Genomic DNA, 21,091 nt, shown 5'->3' with positions numbered 1-21,091 from the left:
ATATAAATACCATCTTTTCTGGTGCTGGAATGAGCTGGACAGCTTCCACATGAACGCTGGATGCCTTGTTGTCCGTGCTGCTCCAGAAACGCCATGTGCGTTCAGCCCACCTCTTTTCAAACTCTGTGGCCAAGTCAGCAGTTCATTCTTCAGTTACACCTCGTTCCATCTGACCGGGTTCTTGCGTGTTTATTGGCCAGAGCAATTTGCTCAAAGAGAAGAGGAGTGTTTGGTTTTTGCTCAGGTACAGCCACAGCATGAGGGCAGGAAGGAGCTACTGGCTGAATTAAAGCTATTATGGTATTTCGGGGTGAGGAAGAATCAGCATTGCCGAGGGCATTTCAAACCACAATAAAAGTCAAATGTACACAGTCACTTGTAAAATCTCCAATTTCCGTGCCAAAAGGGACCAAGTTTCCCAAGTGTGTGCAGCGCCATATTCTTAGAACGAGGCAACAAAACATCTGGTGAGGTGACGCGGCCCTGTGTCATTGTAAACAAGCAGGCTTGTGATTCCAGCTCTTTTAATCCAACAGAAATATTGCTCTCGACTTCGAGACGGTTTGCCAATAAATGGAATTTGTTAACTCTGCATGCAGATCCCTTTGGAACATTTCTGCGGTGAAATATCAGCTGCACGACCTGTGCTGAATTCCCTCGTGCGTCGCATTACACTAGTCACCACGGTGACTAGTGAGCGGGAAGGGCCTCATCACGTCGCGCTTCGTGGGAACTCTCGCTCCCGCCCCGTAGTGAGACCAGGGGTTTGCGACAACATGGCGACTTTGACAAAGTTCGCGATTTTGTTCTTCATTCGAAATTTGTAACATGTTCCTATAGCGTCACTGAATTTATTTTGTTACCAAGATTTAATAACCAGTCTGAGAAACTGGGACTGCAGTTCCCCTTTGATGCCAGGTGAAATGCAAGTATGGATCATTATGGACCGGATTTCCGAACTGCCAGAAAACTCTTAATTCAATCTTAATGGCCCATTTGTAGCTCTTTGATTCTTTTCCTTGCAGGTTGGCCTTTAAAACAACAGTCTTTTGGTATTGGGGGGGAAAATAAATTTGCCTGGTAGATATTAAAATTCAACACCCGGAGCACCGACTTAACGGCTTTCAGTCATTATAGCAAATCGGCATTATGTTTCTCCATTCGTTTGTACAAAGGTAGAAAATGATATAAATTGTACCTTGTGGATTTCCTTTCCACCTGGGAGGACAATTCAACTTCTACCTGGTGTAGGTAAATTAGAATTAAATAATTATTGAATTTTTATAGCACTCTTCATCCCAAAGGATGTGCTGTGTGCCAGTCATTCTATGCCAGCAGCCCCACTACTCTGCACATCCGGTGGACATGTGAGAAATTACTTCACCAGCTGAATGAATGCAGAACTTTAGGTAGAGCAGGTTATGCAAGCCCCAAGTGTAAATTAACCAGGAGTCCTGTTACTTTGCAGCCTATCCATGCTATCCATGCTGACACAGCTAACCTCTTGAATTATATTCATTGTGCAATTACCTATAAACATTTTTGATGCATTGGGGAGTCATTGTGAACCACGTGAGCCAATCATTAAAAGCACTGGAAAGAAAGAAAATAGGTTTTTGCTTATTGACGTTTCATGTTTTGGCTAATAAGGTGATGCACTTACTTCTGACTCACTGGAGAAATCCGCTTACTTAAGAAACTGTCCTGCATTTCAATCAATCTGATTTTTTCCTTTTCGAGGGTGCCAGAGTATCAAATGTTTCTGAGCATTCTTCCCAGCTGTGTGTGTATGTTGTGTAAACACAGTCACTGCCATTGTTCCAGTTCAAGTTTATTGTTATTATACTCATATACAGGTATATGGTGTAACGAAATGCTATTTAGCTAGCTCTCAGACGATAAGTAGTACAAAAAACAATACAATTGTATAATAAAAGAAAGACAGAGACAACAGGCAGTGTGCAAAACAACATCAGATGTGCAAAAACATGCATCAACAGGATGAGATAAAAGGATAGAAAATTATGAGGATTGAGCTTTCTGACATGTAAGGTAGAGGTAGATTTCAATGTGTGTTTGAGTTTTTGGTAAGAAAGAAGGCACTGTGAGGTTCAGATCGTAGGTGAGAGAGGCTGGGAGTTTAATAGTTTGAGAGTGCGGGGGTAAAAACTGTCTCGGAGTCTGGTAGTCCGGGCCCAAATGCTCCGGTACCATTTTCCAGATGGTAGAGGGACTTTGCATGGCTTTGTTTCATTTGCACATATCTCCTGTGTTCCAGAAATCCCGGCTCTAACAGTAAAATCAGGCTCGTACAGCCAGTTATACCTTTTAAGTCTTTTTTTGCTGTGTAAGTGCATGCCATCAGTCACTATTAGATTGTCAACAGACATTAGTAGCACAAGACGTTATGCACATATACTAAACGCCGATAAAGTCACGCTTCTTTAATGAACTCAGTAGGTGGCAATATTTCCTCTCCAGTTTTTGTAGCTGCTCTTTCCTGTTGCCATTCAAAAGCTCCTTGCTGTGGAAGCAGATACAGCCAGCACTCCTGCTATTGCGAGAGATTTACTCTGGGATGACCGTAAGTCTTTCATATCACCTGTTAATAAGTTAAACAGGACTTTCTTTCACCTTTCCATGCATGTGACTTGGAGGCTGATACCAGGGGGTGACCCCTCATGCCTGGCTGGGGGTATCTTACAAGTATTGCCTAAACAGTGGAAGCTTAGTGTCTTCTCCATGTTTCCCTATATCACAGGAGTGTGTTACCCTGTTGCCAAGGATGATCTATAGAGGAGGCTCACTCTCCCATCAAACTGCCACTGCACTGACATGCTCTCGTGCCTGAAGTAGGTCAATAAGCATGTGGCCCTTCGAGTGTGTGTGCAGGAGTGTGCAGGAGGAGAAGAGACTTCAGTGGCAGTGGGTGTCGGGGGAGGGGTCTACAATCTGAAACTGCTGAGCTCCTCTGAGCCTTCCCACCTGTCAAGTCATATTTAGACCTGTACTGTACCTCTACTTTAATTGGATATATTTTTTTTTTTACTTCAGCATATTGGATGTAAATGACAAAAATGACTTGCACTGAAATAGTGCAAGTAGATACATTGCTCCTATTTCTGATCTGTTTTCACATTTTACAAATACTGTCTGCAGATTTCTCAACTAGAGCACTCCATACACTTAAACCAAAGAAGATGGAGGATCTCTTGTGATTACAGATTACAAGGAGAAAATGAAGTTGGAAGAGAGACAAGATCCGTAAAAGAAACAAATGCTCGTTCTCAAGTCAAGTTTCAGTTATTCTGTATCTCAGTAAATTCAGACCTTAAAGGTCTGATGTACTTAACCCATCTAGACCTATATATTTATATATACCTATAGATTTATATATTATTTTAGCGCTCATAAATAAAACTAAGGGCAGCCTGGTAGCGTAGTGGTTAACATTCCTGTCTTTGGAGTGCTGGGGCACTATCTGTGTGGAGTTTGTATGTTCTCGGGGCCTGTCTGTGTGTCTGGGTGTTCCCTGCTGTGCCCCCATTGCTTGCTGGGACACGCTCGGGCTCCCTGTGACCATGAATTGGATGCAGCAGTTAGAAAAAGGATAAAAAACTAATAGAAAGGTTGATAAAAGATATCTTTTTTTCCCCTGGTACTGTACTGAGGACTAGCTAGTGGAAAGAAAACAGTACAGATAACGGTGGATGCAAAAATTGGGGAGATGTAATTAGTGGAGTACCACGAGTTTCTGTATTAGAAACCACGGCTCTTGCTAATTTGTTGCAGTGATCTAGGTTCTGTAATAACACACTAGTCGAGTTCATAGACGATGCCAAAACAGGACGAAGAGAACACACATATTCAAAATCCTTGGAGGCAGTGGGAAATTCTGCTCCATGAATTATGTCAGAATCGGTGAGAAACACCAACCAGGGGTCACAAATGGAAACTCAGGGGATGTACACTTCAGATTTAGATCAGGAGGCACTTCGTTACACAAGGGCTGTGGGTGTCTGGAATAAACTACTAACAAAGCCCTTTGTTGAAACTGACACCAGTGTTTCTGTCCAGAAAAGACTTACCACAAAACAAATGGCCTTTTCCCCGTTATCTAACTTTTCTTATGTTCTTATGCTATGAAGATGTAAGAAACGCACTATTATTAGGCCATAAATGTCTGAATTATTTAAAAAAATGTCCGATGTAAGGCAGGAATATCACTAGGTTAATTTAATTACACCTAAATTACGCTACTGGACAGCATACGAGTTACGACAGTATAAAAAAATACACAAAACGACCTCTGGTGTGGCAGTGAAAACACAAATTTGTGCAAAACCAACATCCAAACTACTTATTGGTGGTGGTCCCTGCAGCTCTTGGGTCCTGCCTTCTGTTTTGGCCCGTGGTACCTTATGTGTGGAGTCCGAATGTTGCATCTCGTCGGTTTTCTCTGGGTGCTCCAGCTGCCAGCCTCCTAAACACATGCGGGCATGGTCTTGGCATGTGAGAGCTGCCCTTGTGTGTGTGCCCCCTCAATGGACTGGCACCCCTAACTCCAACTCAGTCCCAATTTTTACTTGATTTTGTACAGAATAGACTGCAGGCTACACTCTCCCTTTGGAACAAGTGAGTGGCTTTCTGCTAACGGACGGCTGGTCAAACTTGCAATGGTGTTTTGGATTTAGGGGCTGTGCTCTGGGCAGACAAATTCCATTATTATTAATCATGTTTCTGAACTCGCGGGAAGGAGTCGCGTTGGACAAAGGGAAAAAAATGATCTCAGCTCAAGAACAGATTCTGCAGCTCTGCATGATCATTTTTAACGTCTACAGTATTATTGTAATCTGCAGAAATGCACGATCTGACCGAGCCGTTTTCACAAGCCACTGAATCACAAATCGTTCATATCTGTCAGTATGGTTTGTGCATAAACATACGTAGCATGACCTTACGTACTGATACATCAAGTAGAACGTCATAGAAAACGCTCGTAAGTCGTAGTAGCCCCAGGTCTTGCAGTTGAAAAAAAAAATCTATTACCCTTGCACTTTCTTTTTCAGATACTCTTCTTACAGCACATTCTTGCACACGTTTCAAAAGGACACGCAGAGAACTGATATCTAATCTGCCTATCGTTGTTGTCGATAATGGTGGTGTCAAAAGAGACTTTATCCAAATTTGCAGGGGGAAAGTTTAGCATCCAGGTTACACCACAATACAAAGAGAGCTAACTTTACAGCAAGACGAGGTCTGCTTTCGGGAGAGAGAAAAAAAAATAGAGCAGCCAATGAAATGGTCACCTGTCTCTTTAAAATTGGTCGCAGCCTACGCCTCGAAAAGCGGCTTGTTCCGGCTTTGCCTCTTCACATCTTTATCCTTGCACGCCACACGAAAATAGTACCCCTCAAACAAGAACATACCAGGGGCGAATTACCCACGGGGTTTAAAATACCGGTTTCGTCTGAGGTGTCTGGCGTGGAAATGAAATTGCGTGGCCCAGATTTGGACGAACGGCCCCGGCTGGCTTGCGCGTCTTGTGCGTTGTGACAGGGCGGAGTGATACGAAGGTGCCGGAGCTCCCCGGTTCACAGCAGGACTGCCGAGCGAAACCGAGCGAAAATGTCGTCGCAGAGCCTGGAAACCTGCGCTAAAATCGAAACAAATGAGACCTTAAATTCCTTTTTATGACCCGCGGTTCATTGCCTTCTTTTTTTTTTAAACGAAAAGAGAATATCCCTTTGCTTCTGTGAAGTTAAAGTTGCTCAACTGTGTTTTTTTCGCTTTTTTTTCCTCCCCTTTCCTCTCGTTTGAAAGAAATGAAAATAATAATGGATGATATTACTCTTTTACCGTAGTGCCTGAGGTAAGTAGTAAGAGCTAGCGACTTTATTGCGGGTCCAGCCGTGGGAACTGTGTTTTGGTGTTCAAGCCCGATCCATCTGTTGGATTGCATGAGGTTATGTAACTGCATTTTGGAGGAAAAAAAAAATCGACACTGTGTTGCCGAAGTGCGGAGAAGATACGGTTTGTTTACTATCAAAGCGCGGCGTCGAATTGAGCGTTGAGAAGGAACAGCTGCAGAGTTTGCCAAGTCCTAGAAAGGACCCGATCGCTGCTGTCAGAGGAGACTTTGGGGGAAATTTCCCGAAAACAGTGCTGCAAAAAAAAACAAAAAAAAATTGCTAACTGAAAATCGAGCTTTCTGGAAACACGTTTGTGTCCTGCATGGGGGACGTTTTTGTGACAACGATGTTTTGCGTTGCGATCCTGGTCTCTAAGGGATCGTTAAGCCTTGTGTTCTGAGTTTAGGGCAGGCGATGCGATTTTCTGTAACTGCACGGCGTACGATGAGAGTCGTAGGTTATTTTCTGCTGCTGTCTAGGTATATTGAGCTAATCGACAACTACTATTACGCGCAGTGCATTTCAGCAACTGTGCAACCAAGTAAATCGTGATCGTGCCGTATGTGGAGGAGCCTTTTTCTGCGTAGCAGCACGACGAGGAAAGTCATTACTAATGCACGGGACTGTTTTCCTGACACCTTTGGGGGATCTGGGGGGGGGGGATTCTGTAGCAACACTTATTTCAGCCGACGAATGCAAAGTGAGCGGTGTTTGTGTTGCGTAAGAACCGTCGGGAGAAAATGAATTATTCAGCTGAACATTTCCGCGTACAGCACTTTCGTCTGGTTGGTGCCGCCCCCGGACCACGACAATAATCCGAGCTGCCAAAAGCTTTGCTTGCAGAAGTGGTGCGATCTTTATTTCTGTTTGTGCATATTCCGCCATTCGTTGAAGTAGTTAAAACGATTTCGGCCCCAAAGAGGTCCTCGTTAGGTTTTACGCTCTGGCTTTGAAACCCGAGAGTTGGAGAAGCGTTAAGGCAGGGGGTGGTATGAGCACATATGATATCGAGCAGGTCCGGCGCTGCTAAATGCAACTTTGTCTCGCTTGCTAACTTCTGGTTAACCTCGCCGTTTTTGCATCGTTTCATACAGTTGTGTGGGTATGGCGTGCTGAAAAACCTCAGTCAAGCTTCGTACAGAGCATCACCCTCTTTCAGAAGTCTGTTCTAGAATTGCTTCTTCCTATCTGAGCTTTATTGATGACTACATGGCGCAATTTTGGTTGTTTTTTTTTTTGTAGGGCGTTGATTCGGAATTGTGGTTTCTTATCTATTACGCTAAACGGGAGCACTGGACAGCACCCATTCCCAAAGTTGTGTACGAAATCTTTGACATCTGTCAGAAAGGGTCGCGTTTCCACACAGCTTCGGCTGTGGGTCCAGTCTTTCTTTATTTTGAACCCCATCAGCAAGAGAAGTAAAGGAGCTGTTGTTATATGGTCGTTGTAATGTCTGGGGATTGCGCACTGTACAAAATAATGCGATATAGATTGAAATAGGACGTGTGCAGTCTTTGGATATGATGGTAATACTTTTGTGTTAATTAGTTCCTGTGCATTACGCTTCAAATCTCGTGTGATACACAAACGAGACCTGGTTTTATGCATTGATGTTGTTCACCCAGTAGATGCATCTTTCGTTTTGAATCGTGTTAGTCATTTCCTTCAAGTGCTTTCAGCTCTTAAATTCTTCAACGCTTTCATGTGACAATTGGCTGAATGGGTCTTAAGATGGTCCCTCCAGCAGTCTTGCAAAGATTTGTGGAAATGTTTGGTTTATTCCTCTGGAGGTTTTCCCCACGGTATAGCAATTGTATAGGATGACTGACTGATTTGTAATAGTTTGCAGCGACTTAAAATATCCCTAGGCCTGTGAATCATTTGAAGATTTTTAACTGCTTGTGAAACCGGTGAACTCGTGGCAGAGCAGGCAGTAAGCTGTGCAAAACTGAAAGTTTTTTTTTTCTTTTTCAGTATTGTTTTGGGATTTTCTTAAGCTGGTGGTTATGTCATCAGTTACATAAATGCATTTGTCTTTTATCAGTTTCTGCTTCTCATTAAGGATCACAGTAAGAGATTCGTAAATACTTCTGACTTCATTCTTTAATGCATATATCGCAGCAGTACAGCCTTTCAGAATCTGTTTCAGTTTTGCGGTTTATTTCCCCCTTTTTTTATCAAGGCAAAGGTTGTGCTTTATGAAAGGAATAAATGAATGAAAATTACACATTTTTCCATGATGAACCAAATGATGCATTTTAGAAGGCGAAGGGTTACACCCACCAAAGGTATGGTGTGGAAAATCACATTGGTGCTTTTGAAGCAGTTATAACCCAAGAAGCCGCTGACCACAGATATGGAGTTTAAACAGGGGCTCCTGGCTTCAGAAAGAAAAGTAACCCTCCGTTTGCTAGATACCCTTATCTGTTCTTCAACCGTATAGCATCGCAATATGTGATGGAAACAAGGGCTTGTTAGTACAGTTGAATGGAAAAAATGAAGACGAACAGGTTTCAAGAAGGACCCAAAACATCATCATAAGACAATGAAAAGCAACCCTCAGAGGTTTCTCCTGCCAAAAGGAGAAATCCCTCTTCTGCATCAATTTAGAGAGGCCTTTTCAGACGAAAGACGTACGTATGAGGTCACTGATGAATGAAGACCTAGACAAGGTCCCTGTGGCAGCCAAAAACGATAGCATCCTCCTGGATGATTTATAAGTGCAGGAGACTTAACAACATCCACTTAGATGGATACAGCGACTGGGGAGGACAAAGGAGAGAACAGAAAGGTCAGGGGGTGAATTATTGATCAGGCAGAGAGACCACAGACAGCAGCCGTTGTGCAAACAACACAGAGGCGCACCAGAAGGAAAATGAAAGAAAAAGCAGGGGTGCCGTTTTAAATCGTTAATTGAGAGCAAAGCCAAAACAGAGCCTCAGAAAACACTGGCCAAACAATTGGTTGCATTTGTGACCATCACAACTTGTGATCTGGAACCTCTGGTGTACGCCACTGGACACACTCTCTGTGCCTGGGGGGGGGTCTTATTTTTATTCTGCAGAGTGGAGACAGCTTAGGCCCATTTGTCTTTCATAAGCTTCTTCGTTTGCTCCGTGTGCTAACGGTGACGTCAAAAATCTGAATTTGGATTTGCTTTCAATGTATACGCCGCACTGTGTGTCATCCCTGGTATTGTGGGCTGTCTGCTCTTATGTAGAAGAGGATGATGTATATGTAAATAGAGAAGGTGTTCTGTTGTTTTCCATTCCGTACAGCACTCCGAATGCTGTACTGAAAAGCTTTGGGGATTTTAAGAATTGTATATTCAGCATTTCTGTAAAAACTGTGATCATATTTTTGTTTCCTGTTTGTTTTGGCATTGGACTAAAAGCAATTAGGCTGTTTGGTAGATTAGTTCTAGGTAATACATGTCACCTTTGGTTAATAACTGGAACATTCGACTGTACTTTTCACCTTCATTTGGAGATAGGAGCAGATCAGAGTTTCCTTTCAACCATATCTTAACAGTTTATGCAGAGCAAGTTGGTCCCAGCTATTGGCGGTATCGAGTTTGATTTATGACTTGAACTCTTAGAGGATTCCCTTACAGCACTGCTCATACATCACACTGTATGCTAGCACGTGGCTCTTTTTTAGCTGATGATACAAAGCAGGACTGCCTTTTTAATCATCGATTGAGAGCACCATGAAAACAAAGCCTCGGAAAACACTTGCCAAACATTTGGTTGCGTTTGTGACCATTTCACTTGTAATCTGGCGCATCTTGTGTATGCTGAAAGAATTTACCGAGGGTGAACATGTTTTCCACCATTAGAAATGTGGTTACAAAACAGCTGTGGGTGTCACAGATTCTGAATCATGCAGTGCTTGTTGCACAGCACGATTTTGCTCTGTAAGTCAGCCATCAGATTTTAATTAGAACTGTATTATGAATTAGTGTGTGGGATTCTGTTTGCCTCCCTATCGATCTGTCTCTGCCACTGAGATTCCTAAAGCTAAGATCTGGACATGATAGTGAATGGAAAAGATCTGAGCTGACTGTTAAGGCACGGCCTGCCTGGGGTGTCAGAGGTCAGGTGATCCTATGAAAAACAAAGAAAGTTTTACCTCTTCCATCATTTCTCCTTCGGTGTTTTCTGACAGTATTACAAGGTGCTTTCAAACAAAATGGCGAGAGCTTTAGAGGTGCATCCTTCTGGTTAAACATACCCTTACAAGCTACTCTTAAATTTAAATTTCGTTTTAAAATTTCAACAGTTCCCTGTAAACAAATCATGCTTACAAATGGAAGGCCAAACCCCAAGGAGAACAGCTAGAGTCAAACTTTTTGTTTGCCTGTTTGACGTTCTCTTCTGGTAGAATACCAGAATGTCGGGCAGTGTGAATTTAAGGTTGTTGCCGCAGAAAATAAATTGTCACCAACCTGAAAATAGCTTTAGACTGGGTAGTGATACTTTTGTTTCACACCCACTCCAGAAATAGCCTTTGTGTGTTGCTTTTCGCAACCACAGGCAGAGAACTAATGTTTCTCTGTTCAAAAGGCCTGCGTGTGAACAAGGTGCTCGGTACTGTATAACAGTACTTAAAGGATTAGGCAGTTGGCTCTTTGGCTTTGGGTTTTAAATCAATTAGATGGGAAAAATCACAGGTTACATCTTCTCTACCTGAGAGATGTGATTTGTACAATGTTGTACTGATCAGATCAGGTTAGGTTCCTGTGGAATTTGAAGAATGGTGGGGATTGAAACTCTCATCTCCAGGGCTCTTTACTGCTCTAAAATCTACAGTGAACAGATTTTGTGTGCGCTTTTTACTTTTCTGAGAATACATGGCGCAGCTTTTGAAATGTATCTTAAAACTTTCAGAGCGAGCAGTCCGGTGTGCAATGATTAAGTTGCTAAGAATCAGTCAGGCTTTGATGGAGAGGGGCAGAAAGGTGGACGTCTGTTGTGTCAGAATTTAGCACATGGGCTTTCCCTTATTCCTCAAGTGAAGCTGGTGACTAAAGCACAGGAGCCCTTTCTGTCTGAAACTGCTAATAGCCTCCTTTCCTGAAACAACTTCAGAAGTTGGAGGGGAGAGTCGGCATCACATCCTGTCATCGGATCTTCTGAACCCTCAACCCCCCCCCCAAAACAAATCGACATGCTTCTCTGAATGTGGTTTTGTTGCATACTGTAACATAGATAAGACTTTATTGATCCCGAAGGGAAATTGATGTGTTACAGCAGCCCAGCCCAAGACGAGCAAAAACAGACCCCAGAATAGACGAAAAATTAGAATACGTACAGTAATACAAAATAAATAAATACATAGGTGTGTGTAAAATATGATCATAGTCACTGTAAAAACAATAAAATATGTGCAAAATGTGCATAGGTATATACAGGTTGAGTGTCCAAAACAAAAAGTACAATGGAGCACCATGCTGTCCATAGACAAGCAAATGAAGGGCTAACAGTCCTAGCCTAGGGCAGCGTTATACACCCTGACAGCCGCCGGGAGGAAAGACCTGTGGAAACGTTCCCTTGAACACCGGAGCTGGATTAGTCTGTCGCTAAAAGCGCTCTGCTGCCCAATAACAGTCCCATGAAGCGGATGAGAGGCGTTGTCCATGATGGCTGTAAGCTTGGTCTGCATTCTCCTCTCAGCCACCACCTCCAGGGGGTCAAGGCTAAGCCCCCACACAGAGCCAGCCTGCTTGATCAGTTTATTGAGCCTAACATGGAGGCAGCCTAGAAAGAACTACGCCGTCCTATACCTAGAACACCAAGGTCAAAGAAGAGAAATACAGTTCTTTGTGGCTTTTTTTCCTTTTGGGATTGTAGAAGAATTTAGTGGCCTTACGTTGGAAATATTAGAGAAGACTTGGGTTTGAATGCTTTAATAATAAATCTCCTGCTGCTTTGGATTAAGTGTGTGAAAAACAACATTTCTAGAGAAGCATAATCTCTGCAGGGACAAGTGATGGTCAGGAAGTTGGTTGAGTTCCCAACTGGTGTGATTTTTGACTGTTCTCACTCATTCCTCCCTAAGATCATCGTCACAAAAGAGGAGAGACTGCAAAAGATGGGTTTTGCTGTATTTTTTGTAGCCTAAGTTTTATAATAGGTCTCCAGTGTGTTCTCAAAGATTCTAGTGTGGTAAAAGAGCTGGCAGCCCACACAGGACTGAAGTTTAGATTGTACAGGCAGCTATCGGTGCGTACTTGTTAATTGGTGTGGAGTTAAGGGTAAAAGCTGTATTCCCACACAAATGTAAAACTGATTTTTGATGTCTTTATTTAGATTCGCTTTCTTTACAGCGCAACACATAAACACAGACAATGTCCACTTGCAGACTTGCTTTTTCAATATACTTGGAAGTAAATTGTGCATTACTTGCAGTTCATGGGGGGCAGGGGGTGTAAATTATACTGCACGCATGCCAGTAGAATTTTGCTCAAGCTGTCAGTGCCGTTTGGGGAAAAGATCTGACAAGAAACACGAGGAATACGTAAGAAGTTCTACAGTGAGTGGGGCGGCTTACATAAGGTTTTTTGACAGCAGGCACAGATCAGGCCACAGCTGTGGCAGGCAGATTCCAGGGCTTTGGTTTCGTTCCCAGTAGAGAAGGCGCATATCCCTGCAGGTCACCAGGAAGCCCAGAAACGAAAGGAGATTCTTTTCCTGCGCTGTGCCGAGCGAGGGGCATTTCAAAACGGGTCTTGCACCGGCGCCTCTGTAAAACGAGGGCGTTTGCAAGGAACCCCGAGTCAAGAATGAATGTGACGTTGGTGCAATCTCTTGACAGGACAACGGTTTTTGAAAACGTGTCCGTGCCTGTCCGTAAATAAAGGAACAGAGTAAAACTGACTTATGATTTACGTTCTGTGCAGTCCGTGTTATTAGTGTGTCAGGAGAGTTGCATTGTGCTGCACCTCTAGGTGTAACCTGTTTTTACTGTTTGAAACTCTAGACGGTAAAAGGTTTCATTTAATAGATTGCATCTTTATGAAGGGTGTCATGTTTACTGATTTTTTTTTTTTCCCCGTCCGTTCGCTTAACCTCATGAAACTAGTTTTCGAAAAATCAGTTTAATGGTCGATACAGGCTCTGTATGTCATGTGGATTAATTGGAATAAACTGCTGATGTCAGCATTGCTAAGAAGAAAAGAAAAACATTTACTAGAATTACACTTGCCCACACATTGCCAATAGGCAAACATACTAAGCGTGTGAAAGAGTTGATTTAGAGTTAACGCACTCCATATATGGTATAGCCCACACCTGTGAAAATAGTTGCCCTTTAAGCCGCTGATCACTTGACTTGAATCAGTACCTAAGGGAATGCTCTGAGTGGGCTTGTGGGAGTGTGGGGCTCTTTCGGAGCAGTGCAGATGCTTGTCACATGAGCCTGAATGCAAACTTCCTGTTTTTCTGAGCTTGAACACTGAGTGGGCAGTCATTTGTTTGGCATGTGTTTTCATGCAAATTAATAGCACAGGCATGTGCAGGAAACTGTCGCAGTGCGTTCATGTTCTCGGCTACTTTATGGTTCTTGGCAATTTTTGTTTCCCCCACAAGAAGACAGTTTCTTTCATCACGGCTTTGATCTGTCTTCGGCATTCGTTGCACGCGGGAGGGTGTTGGTGTAGTTGGAATCGGTCATTAGATTATAAAGTTACCACATACTTGTAAATAGGATCCCTAATACCCCGATGGAATAGCAGAAGGGTTCTTTATAAGGGGTCGGAATTAAACCCTACTGCATAAACCAGGATGTGACAGAGAGAAAATTTTATAGCTGGCTTTGTAAAACGTTTCCTACATCAATAATGCTGTGAAATATTCTGTAAAAAGTTTTTATGTATGTGATTACATTTCCCCTGCCCCTCCCGTGTGCAAATTGCACGTGTCCATTTTCAGTTCTGAAGCGCTGATTTGCAGATGAGGGAAATCTCTTGACAGTGATTGTAACGCAAAAAAAGTCCGGAATGAGACATCGCGTCTCATAACGGCATTGTAGCCTTCTCCTGCAGTCAAGGAACAAAGTGGTGAAGCCAAGGCCAGTGAGATCACCGGTCACACCTGATAGGGGATCATGTGCGAGTGAATCACTGCATCAGGAGAGCTATTTATTCTGCAGGTTGTTCTTGTCCCACCAGCACGTTTCCTCAGTGTGGTATCGGCTAAAAACTTTCCCTTCACACACACACACACGCGCGGTCACGTGCAGTTTCTGGATTTGCCTCTGTGCCTGTGTGAGCAACTTAGCATGAAACCCAGGCGCGTGTCGGCGCTCAGTAAATCATGACTTGGACGGTTTTGTCTCCGAGCCGTTTGCAGTCTCAGCTCCTGCACACCGTGGATTGTAGATCAGTCTCAAAGGTATGTTTTGAGGGCGAGGAAGGGAAAGGGTTTGATGTTTTAAAAGAGGTTGTTGTTGAACTGTTTGAGTAATATAATCTTCTGTATGAATGGGGTTAGTGAAGATGTTGGACCTGTTTTTCATAGGTCAGATGGTACTATTGTTTGTGTGTTTACGTGAAAAGCTATTGTTTGTTACTTGTCTAGATGATATAAGATGGTTGTTTGAAGTGGCCTAAATCCTGATTATTCTGCAGTGAAGTCTGAGTTCTGCCTTAGGTTGGTGACAGCACATGTGTATTGAATGTGTATTGCTGGACAGATTTGCGACCAGCTCATGTTGCTCTGTCTGCAATACGTCAGTTTTGAACAGGTTTTTGTCATCTTATAGTCTGACCTCGCATTGTGCCTTTCAGCCGTAGTATTTAAAATAATTGAAGCCTTTGAATTTTTCATTGGTAAAAGTGATTTAAAAAGTAACTTTTGTCTGAAGTGCCAGAAAGGTTTAAAAGTCTGCTCTCTGTAAATTAGGAAACTTTTCATTCTGATTTTGCTGCTTATGAAGTAATTTGTTCGGCACTGCTTTAGAAGTCAAAGAGATGGGAGCGGAGATCATCAAGTTGAAAATAATTAGTTTGGACATAATTCTGTCTGTTTTTTGATTGAAGGGAGGAATAAACAAGTAAACAATGAATTTGACCCATATCTGATTTTGACATTTGAGCTGGAAAACTTGGATTTATAAGGAAATAAAATCTTCTCACCTGCGTTCTTCTTTTTAATGTGGTGTGTTTTTTGAAGGATGTTAAATAGTCATGAAATAATGGAAGCTGAAGAGAGCTGTAGATATTGCCTAAAGGCACATGGGCACATCTGCGATTCAAACCCAGGTTCTTTTGGGGCATTTTGTTTTGCTTTTATTTATACAGGGAAATCTTCTGTGCTCTGTACATAAAAGTAAATCAGTTGCCTGGAGGAAATTCGCAGAATTGAGAGGATAGATAAAGCAATAACAGTGGTTTTTATCCCCCAGTGCAATTGTCTATATGTGGTTTAAATAATACAGAATGATATATAGGCTTCCTCTTTTTTTAATATCAGGAAACGTCAGTTGGAAAAAAAACTCTGTTCTGTCAGTCATTTTTGTCTGAAATCGAATCTGATTTCGTTCTCGGTCATATTGTGGCAGTATGAAGGTCATTACTACTGACCTAACAGTCTTCAGGACTGTTATTGAAAGCTCAGCATTCCAGTGCTGTATAGATGGGACTTTCTGTCCTACAGTCTGGGGTTCCCATGTTACACTGTTGATTACACCTAAAGGCAGTTCTGCAGGATAATTAAAAAGCTCAGCTGTTGGCATCAATCCGTACTAAACCAGTGAAGACTTGTAGTATTGATTTCCGAGTACATGTTTTGTATGATGATGATGATGATGCCTTTTTTTTGTCTCAAATGCCTTTAAGTGGTATTATGGGCACAACTAACTAGAAGTATTTTTCTGCACTTCTGTGTAGTTTCCAATAAATACAGAGCTGTAGGTTTTACCGAGTGCGCTGCGGTATTCTGTCCTTTTTAATAACAATGTGAGGTAACCTCAACAGATAACAAAGCTTTTTTTCCCCCACAGGATGTGGTCAAGTATTGCTGGCCAGGTTCTGTCCTGTGGTCCCCTGGACGATATCTGAACCCAAATTTCAGCCTGAACACCTGTTAAAGTGATGTTCTGGCATGGCACATCCTCCTTTCACTTAACACCAAAATGTCAATTTTTAATGAGAATCCTGAGCCCGTCCTGATGCTCATAGTTATGTAATCTGGAGAGCAAAATTGCTATAAGAATGAACTGCAAGCTTCACTGATCTCATTATTTCTCTTTTTTCGTCTTGAGGCACGACTGCTTAAGTCAGCTCGCACGGGCACAGTGCTGAATGCAGTTCAGTTGCTACCAGATAAAATGTCAATTTTCTGTTGTTTTTTTTTCCAATCTGGTAAAAACAATGTTTACGCCCCAACCTTTTTGCCTTGTGGGACGCTGACGTCACAGAATTTAGAAATTTAGAACGTTTTGATACGTTCAGCGTCTCGGGCGGTATACTCCCTGGCGAGTCTGGTTTCAAAATCAGTTGAGTTGGTTATTTGGGGGGGAGGGATCACGGACACTCTGGTTATGGGCGGGTAACGAGAGGGGAGAGGAAACCACAGCACCCAGTGACGACCCCCCATGCACACAGGAACGAAAGGGCAAAGTCCACGCTGACAGATGCCAAAGGTCAGAATGAATCCTAGGACCCTGGAGTTGTGGGGCGGCACTGCTAACCAGGAGACCCCTGTGCCCGTTGGGTGTAAACATAAACACTAGCAATAGGAAATCCACATGAAGGTCCTGTTGAAATGCCAACAGCGACCTTTGCTCTTATTTATTTTTTTGGACCATGCATTTGGCAGGCAAACCCCCAGGATGCAGTACATTTTATACCCAGGTTGATGTTACACTCTTTTGCACCGCTGTAGTAAACAGATAACCTACTGGGTGTCTCGTTGTAAATGTCTCATTGCAGGTGGCATGCCAGTGACATCAGGCTCTCCGGTTTGCATGTGCGCTTGCCGGCTCTCAGTTTCCCGCACCACATTTCTATTCTGGATTCCCTGTTAAGAAAGTTGTTGTCCAGGGGTATGTAAGCGAAGAAGCCCTGGGCGGTTATATTTGGCAGTGGGTGCTAGTAGTTTCTATCGCTGTGTCCATTGGTGTTCTTTGTTTTCAGTCCCTTGACTGATGCTTCTGCATTATTTCAACTGGAGCTGTTTGCATCTTAACCCAGCTATCAGAAAAGAAAAATAATCTAGAAACGCGAAGTCCTCTGTAACATCTGGACTTGCCTTTTTTTAGCTGAAATCCTGGGGTCTTCTCTCCTGTTTGATGTCATTGCAGATCCTGTGCAGTTTGTGTTCATTTAGTGTACAATATTGCAATTCCTGAATACCAGAATTGCTTTTAGGCAGCATGGTGAGATGGCAGACATAAATAATAACTATAAGGTAAATATGTCATTGTCTCCATAATAAGCTAATATATTCAAATGGCAAAACATTTACAGGAATCTGACCAACTTAAAGGAAGCTTAAAAAAAACCTAATAGGGTTACAATACAAAAACAGGAAGCTTTACCATACACCTTAATTATTTTTTTTTTCAGACTGCAAGAATTTCTCCTTTCATCTTCTGTTCTTCAGTGTGGCTTCCTTATGAACCGGTTCAGGCATATATTTCGAGTTTTGCAATCTGACTTTTTTTCCCCATCGCTTTTGTCCCCTCCATTATAGCCAGATTACGAATTTAGATCGTGTAATCAAGCGTGTCATGTGCTTGGATGTACAGAAGCAGAAAGCCACTGACACAAAGTAAATCTCCTGCAGATATGAATGAGATGTTATAGTATGGCGGTAAAAGAGCCAGATAGGGTTTCTCCAGGATGACAGAATGTCAGACGCAGAAGAAAACATGAGGAGGAACATTGATAAAGTCTGTGCCCTGTGGCTGGCCTCAGACATAGTTCCCATTCATACTCATCCATGAAGTAAGTCTCTGGAGCAATTGTGTGGAGCTTTATGTAAAGCCCACAGAGAACCGAGACCTTGCAAATCTGCCAGCGAAAAGCAGTTTTAATGTCTATTAGGCTATGCAGCAAGAAATTTCGGAAATCTCTAGGATAGGAAATGGTTCACACTTTCATTGCTGTGCAGTGACTAGTAAAGAAACCCAGCGTGTTTCTTAAGCGTGTAGACTTAACGTTGGGGTTTCCCCCCCTGTGCAGTGAAGAAATGTTCTCGTTCAGGTCTTTGATCTGGGGATTGTGACCTTAGGGTATATTTGGAATATTCCAAAAGATATTTAGAAAGTAGGAAGCCCTGTACTAGTGGCTCTGCACCTTGAAGTCTGGAATCCCTGAGGTTTTCCAGGTCCCTTCAAATTGGCAAAATCTTTTGGCTGTGGAGAAGAGTTGTATTGGTCCAGTTCAATCTAGACTGGAAGCGTTTAACACTTGTCCTATGTGAAGAACTGGTTTTAACTTAAGGAGACCTAGAAAACCTGCTGGATTCCCAACTGAGCCTCCAAACCTCATATTAAAGCAAGTCTCTTTTGTATTTATCTTATTTTTAGTAGCACAAGACATTTACCAGGATTCCTTTTTTAATGCTTTTTTTCCCCCACTTACTAGAAGTGTTCAATTGCACATGATTTTCCTCCAGGTGACTTTAAAACGCACCTTAAAAGACTGAGGAATTTATTTGAAAACCCAATTGAACTTAATCGTGACAGAAGAACGTGAAAATGCACCTTTGCTCCCAGTGATGCAACTGAACAATAGTACAGCAGCAAAGCGTGAAAGCACTTTTCTGAGTTTCAGAAGCTGTCAGGAGAATATCATTGGGCACCAGATGGATTCAGAATTAAATGGAGCTGTGAGATTCCACACTTAAGCAAATTGATGCCTTGTGAGTGATTAGTGACACTAGTTAACCTTATGCATGTTTGTTTTCATTCAAGAACTTTTAGCTTAGCAGTGTCTGACCAGTTAAGCATTGCACTGACATGAAAGCTGGCAGAGTCCTTTTTTGTCACAATATTCAATTAGATTTTTTTTTAAATAAGCAAAATAAAATTGCAGGGCCCTCCCTTACACAGGAGAGTAAGGATGAGGAAACAGTGGGGGGCTTGGATTCAGGTTTAAACTGAACTAGGCTTTAGGGTCTTTCTTGGTGTTGAGAGTGCCCTTTCTCTTACAGGAATGGTATCCAGTTGTTCTTCTTAAAAACATTTCCATTCTTCATTCCCTGTTGTCTCCTGGTACACCTGGTTACCTTGCGCTTCTTTACAGTAAGGGTAGTGATGAGCAAGCATACTGCATTTGCTGAAATGAGGGAAAATGTTACGTAAGACAATTAAGGAAAAGCATGAGTAGGGATCTGTGTACAAAATGCATCCAGGTTTTATAGAGAGTTGTGTTGTACAGCCAGGAGGTTGCTGTCTCCAGATTTTTCTGGCTTTTGCAAACATATGTTTTTTTTGCAGGTTATACACCTTTTCCTTTATGCTAAGTACTGGAGTTCTTGGCCAGTTCTACAAAAACAAATATTTTTAGAGCAAAAGTCGATAGCTGTGTATTTAGCGCTTATTTTGCTTCCATTAATTTTCAGAATTATGCAGCTCTAAGACTAATAGCGGTTATATATTTTGTGTTGCTCACTTTTCACCGAGTGAGGCACTAATTACGACTGGGAGTCAGGACCTTGTTGTAACTATTTCCTTTCATGCAGTGAAACAGTGTCTACCACAGGAAGGAGCTGTGTTTTTCTAAATAAGGAAAGCTGGCCTATATGTTGTAAGTTCACTGAGAAGCACATAGCAGTTCTCAGAGGATTGTCTGGTTGCCAGGAGCAGAAACACTGTGTTCTGAACTTCTGCTTCTGAGAAACTGGGGAGAGTTTTTCCAGTCCTGCCCGCCAGAGCTGAAGACTGCCAGATTCTGTGACTATTAATGTGTCAGTGAACTTTAACAATCTCCAGAAACAGCCTCTACTGAAAGTTATCGGTGCTTCTGCCATTTTATATAATAAATCCCAGTTCCTGTAAATCTGAAGATTATCAGTGCTGCTGGAGTTTAACTTTGATGGATCAGTCTTGTTCTTATTTGAAAAAAAAAAAATGCTGCTGTGATTTAATCTGCGTACCTGCTGTTCTTGAGTGGGTAGAATGCTATTCTGATCAACTATAGTGTTGATATGAAATAGATGAAGTTTTTATAGACCAGCACATCGGCCTCCCAGATTATGATATAGGGTGTGATTCCGGGGGGGAAGCGTTTCTTCTATTTTCAGTCGTTAGTTGCCTGCCCCCCGCCTACGAGATGAAGACGGAACGGAGTTTTCTGCGGGGGTCCTGAAAATAAATCCCCTCTCTTGCAGCTGTCTACCTAGTTGCCAAACAGACAGCGTTATGCCAACCCACTGACGCAAGAGCAGAGAGCAGCTGAGAAGATGCCTGTGCAGGCAGCACAGTGGACCGAGTTCCTGTCCTGCCCCATCTGTTACAATGAGTTTGATGAGAGTGTGCACCGGCCCATCAGCCTGGGGTGTTCCCACACCGTCTGCAAGACCTGCCTCAACAAACTGCACCGCAAGGCCTGCCCCTTCGACCAGACTGCGATCAACACCGACATCGACGTCCTGCCCGTCAACTTCGCTCTGCTGCAGCTCGTGGGCGCCCAGGTGAGCTTTTGCGCAAGTCCTAGGTCTGTCCCCTGCTGAAAAGAGAGGAAAGGAAAGACAACGTTTGGGCTGTGGAGCCTTCTTCGGGTGTGGAGGCGTGGAAGAAGGCTCCACAGCCGAAACATTGTGTTTTCTCTCTTCTCTTTTCAGAATGGGATAAATCTATCACTTGTTCCTTTGCAGCCTACGCATGCTGACGCAGCCACCCACCTGAACTGCTTGTCCTAGCTTTTGGCTGGGACAGGAGCCCCCTTGGTAATCATGCCTCAGGATAGCAGTAATGTAACAGCTGTGGTTCACTCTGCACTGTTCGCCTGTGGCAATACAAGAAACACATCAGGTTCTGGTCTATGAGTTTATATGGCACATAGTTCAGACAATTCATGGCAGCTCTGTCTCCTTACTTACATGCTAGAAGGTGCCAGTCTTAAAGAAAGAAGTTCATTTTCAAATAAAAACGTCATGACGGTGATTTCATAAATCGGCCATTTCACTTCGAATTTTGTGGTCCTTTGACATTTTTTGAACGGTCCGTGA

General features: G+C 42.8%; 1 protein-coding gene across 4 annotated transcripts in view; it reads left to right on the top strand.

Annotated features, from left to right (window-relative positions):
• The first annotated feature begins 5,388 nt into the window (after positions 1–5,388).
• rc3h2 (ring finger and CCCH-type domains 2) overlaps positions 5,389–21,091 on the top strand; it is a 42,789-nt gene continuing 27,086 nt past the window's right edge. Inside the window, exons 1-2 of one of the 4 annotated variants that reach the window (XR_015928953.1) lie at positions 5,389–5,872; positions 20,252–20,554. Coding sequence is in view for 3 of the 4 variants with exons in the window: in XM_088615329.1 (XP_088471455.1) it covers positions 20,324–20,554 (231 nt within the window). In the remaining variant the exon portion in view is untranslated. Of the gene's footprint in view, positions 5,873–13,944; positions 14,306–20,251; positions 20,555–21,091 lie in introns of those variants that run through there. The other 3 variants (XM_088615329.1, XM_088615327.1, XM_088615328.1) reach the window with 3 other exon arrangements.

This window comes from Lepisosteus platostomus, chromosome 21 (assembly GCF_059453375.1).
Source record: "Lepisosteus platostomus isolate fLepPlt1 chromosome 21, fLepPlt1.hap1, whole genome shotgun sequence".
NCBI classification, from domain to species: Eukaryota; Metazoa; Chordata; class Actinopteri; order Semionotiformes; family Lepisosteidae; genus Lepisosteus; species Lepisosteus platostomus.
This window is presented reverse-complemented; position numbering and strand designations above follow the sequence as displayed.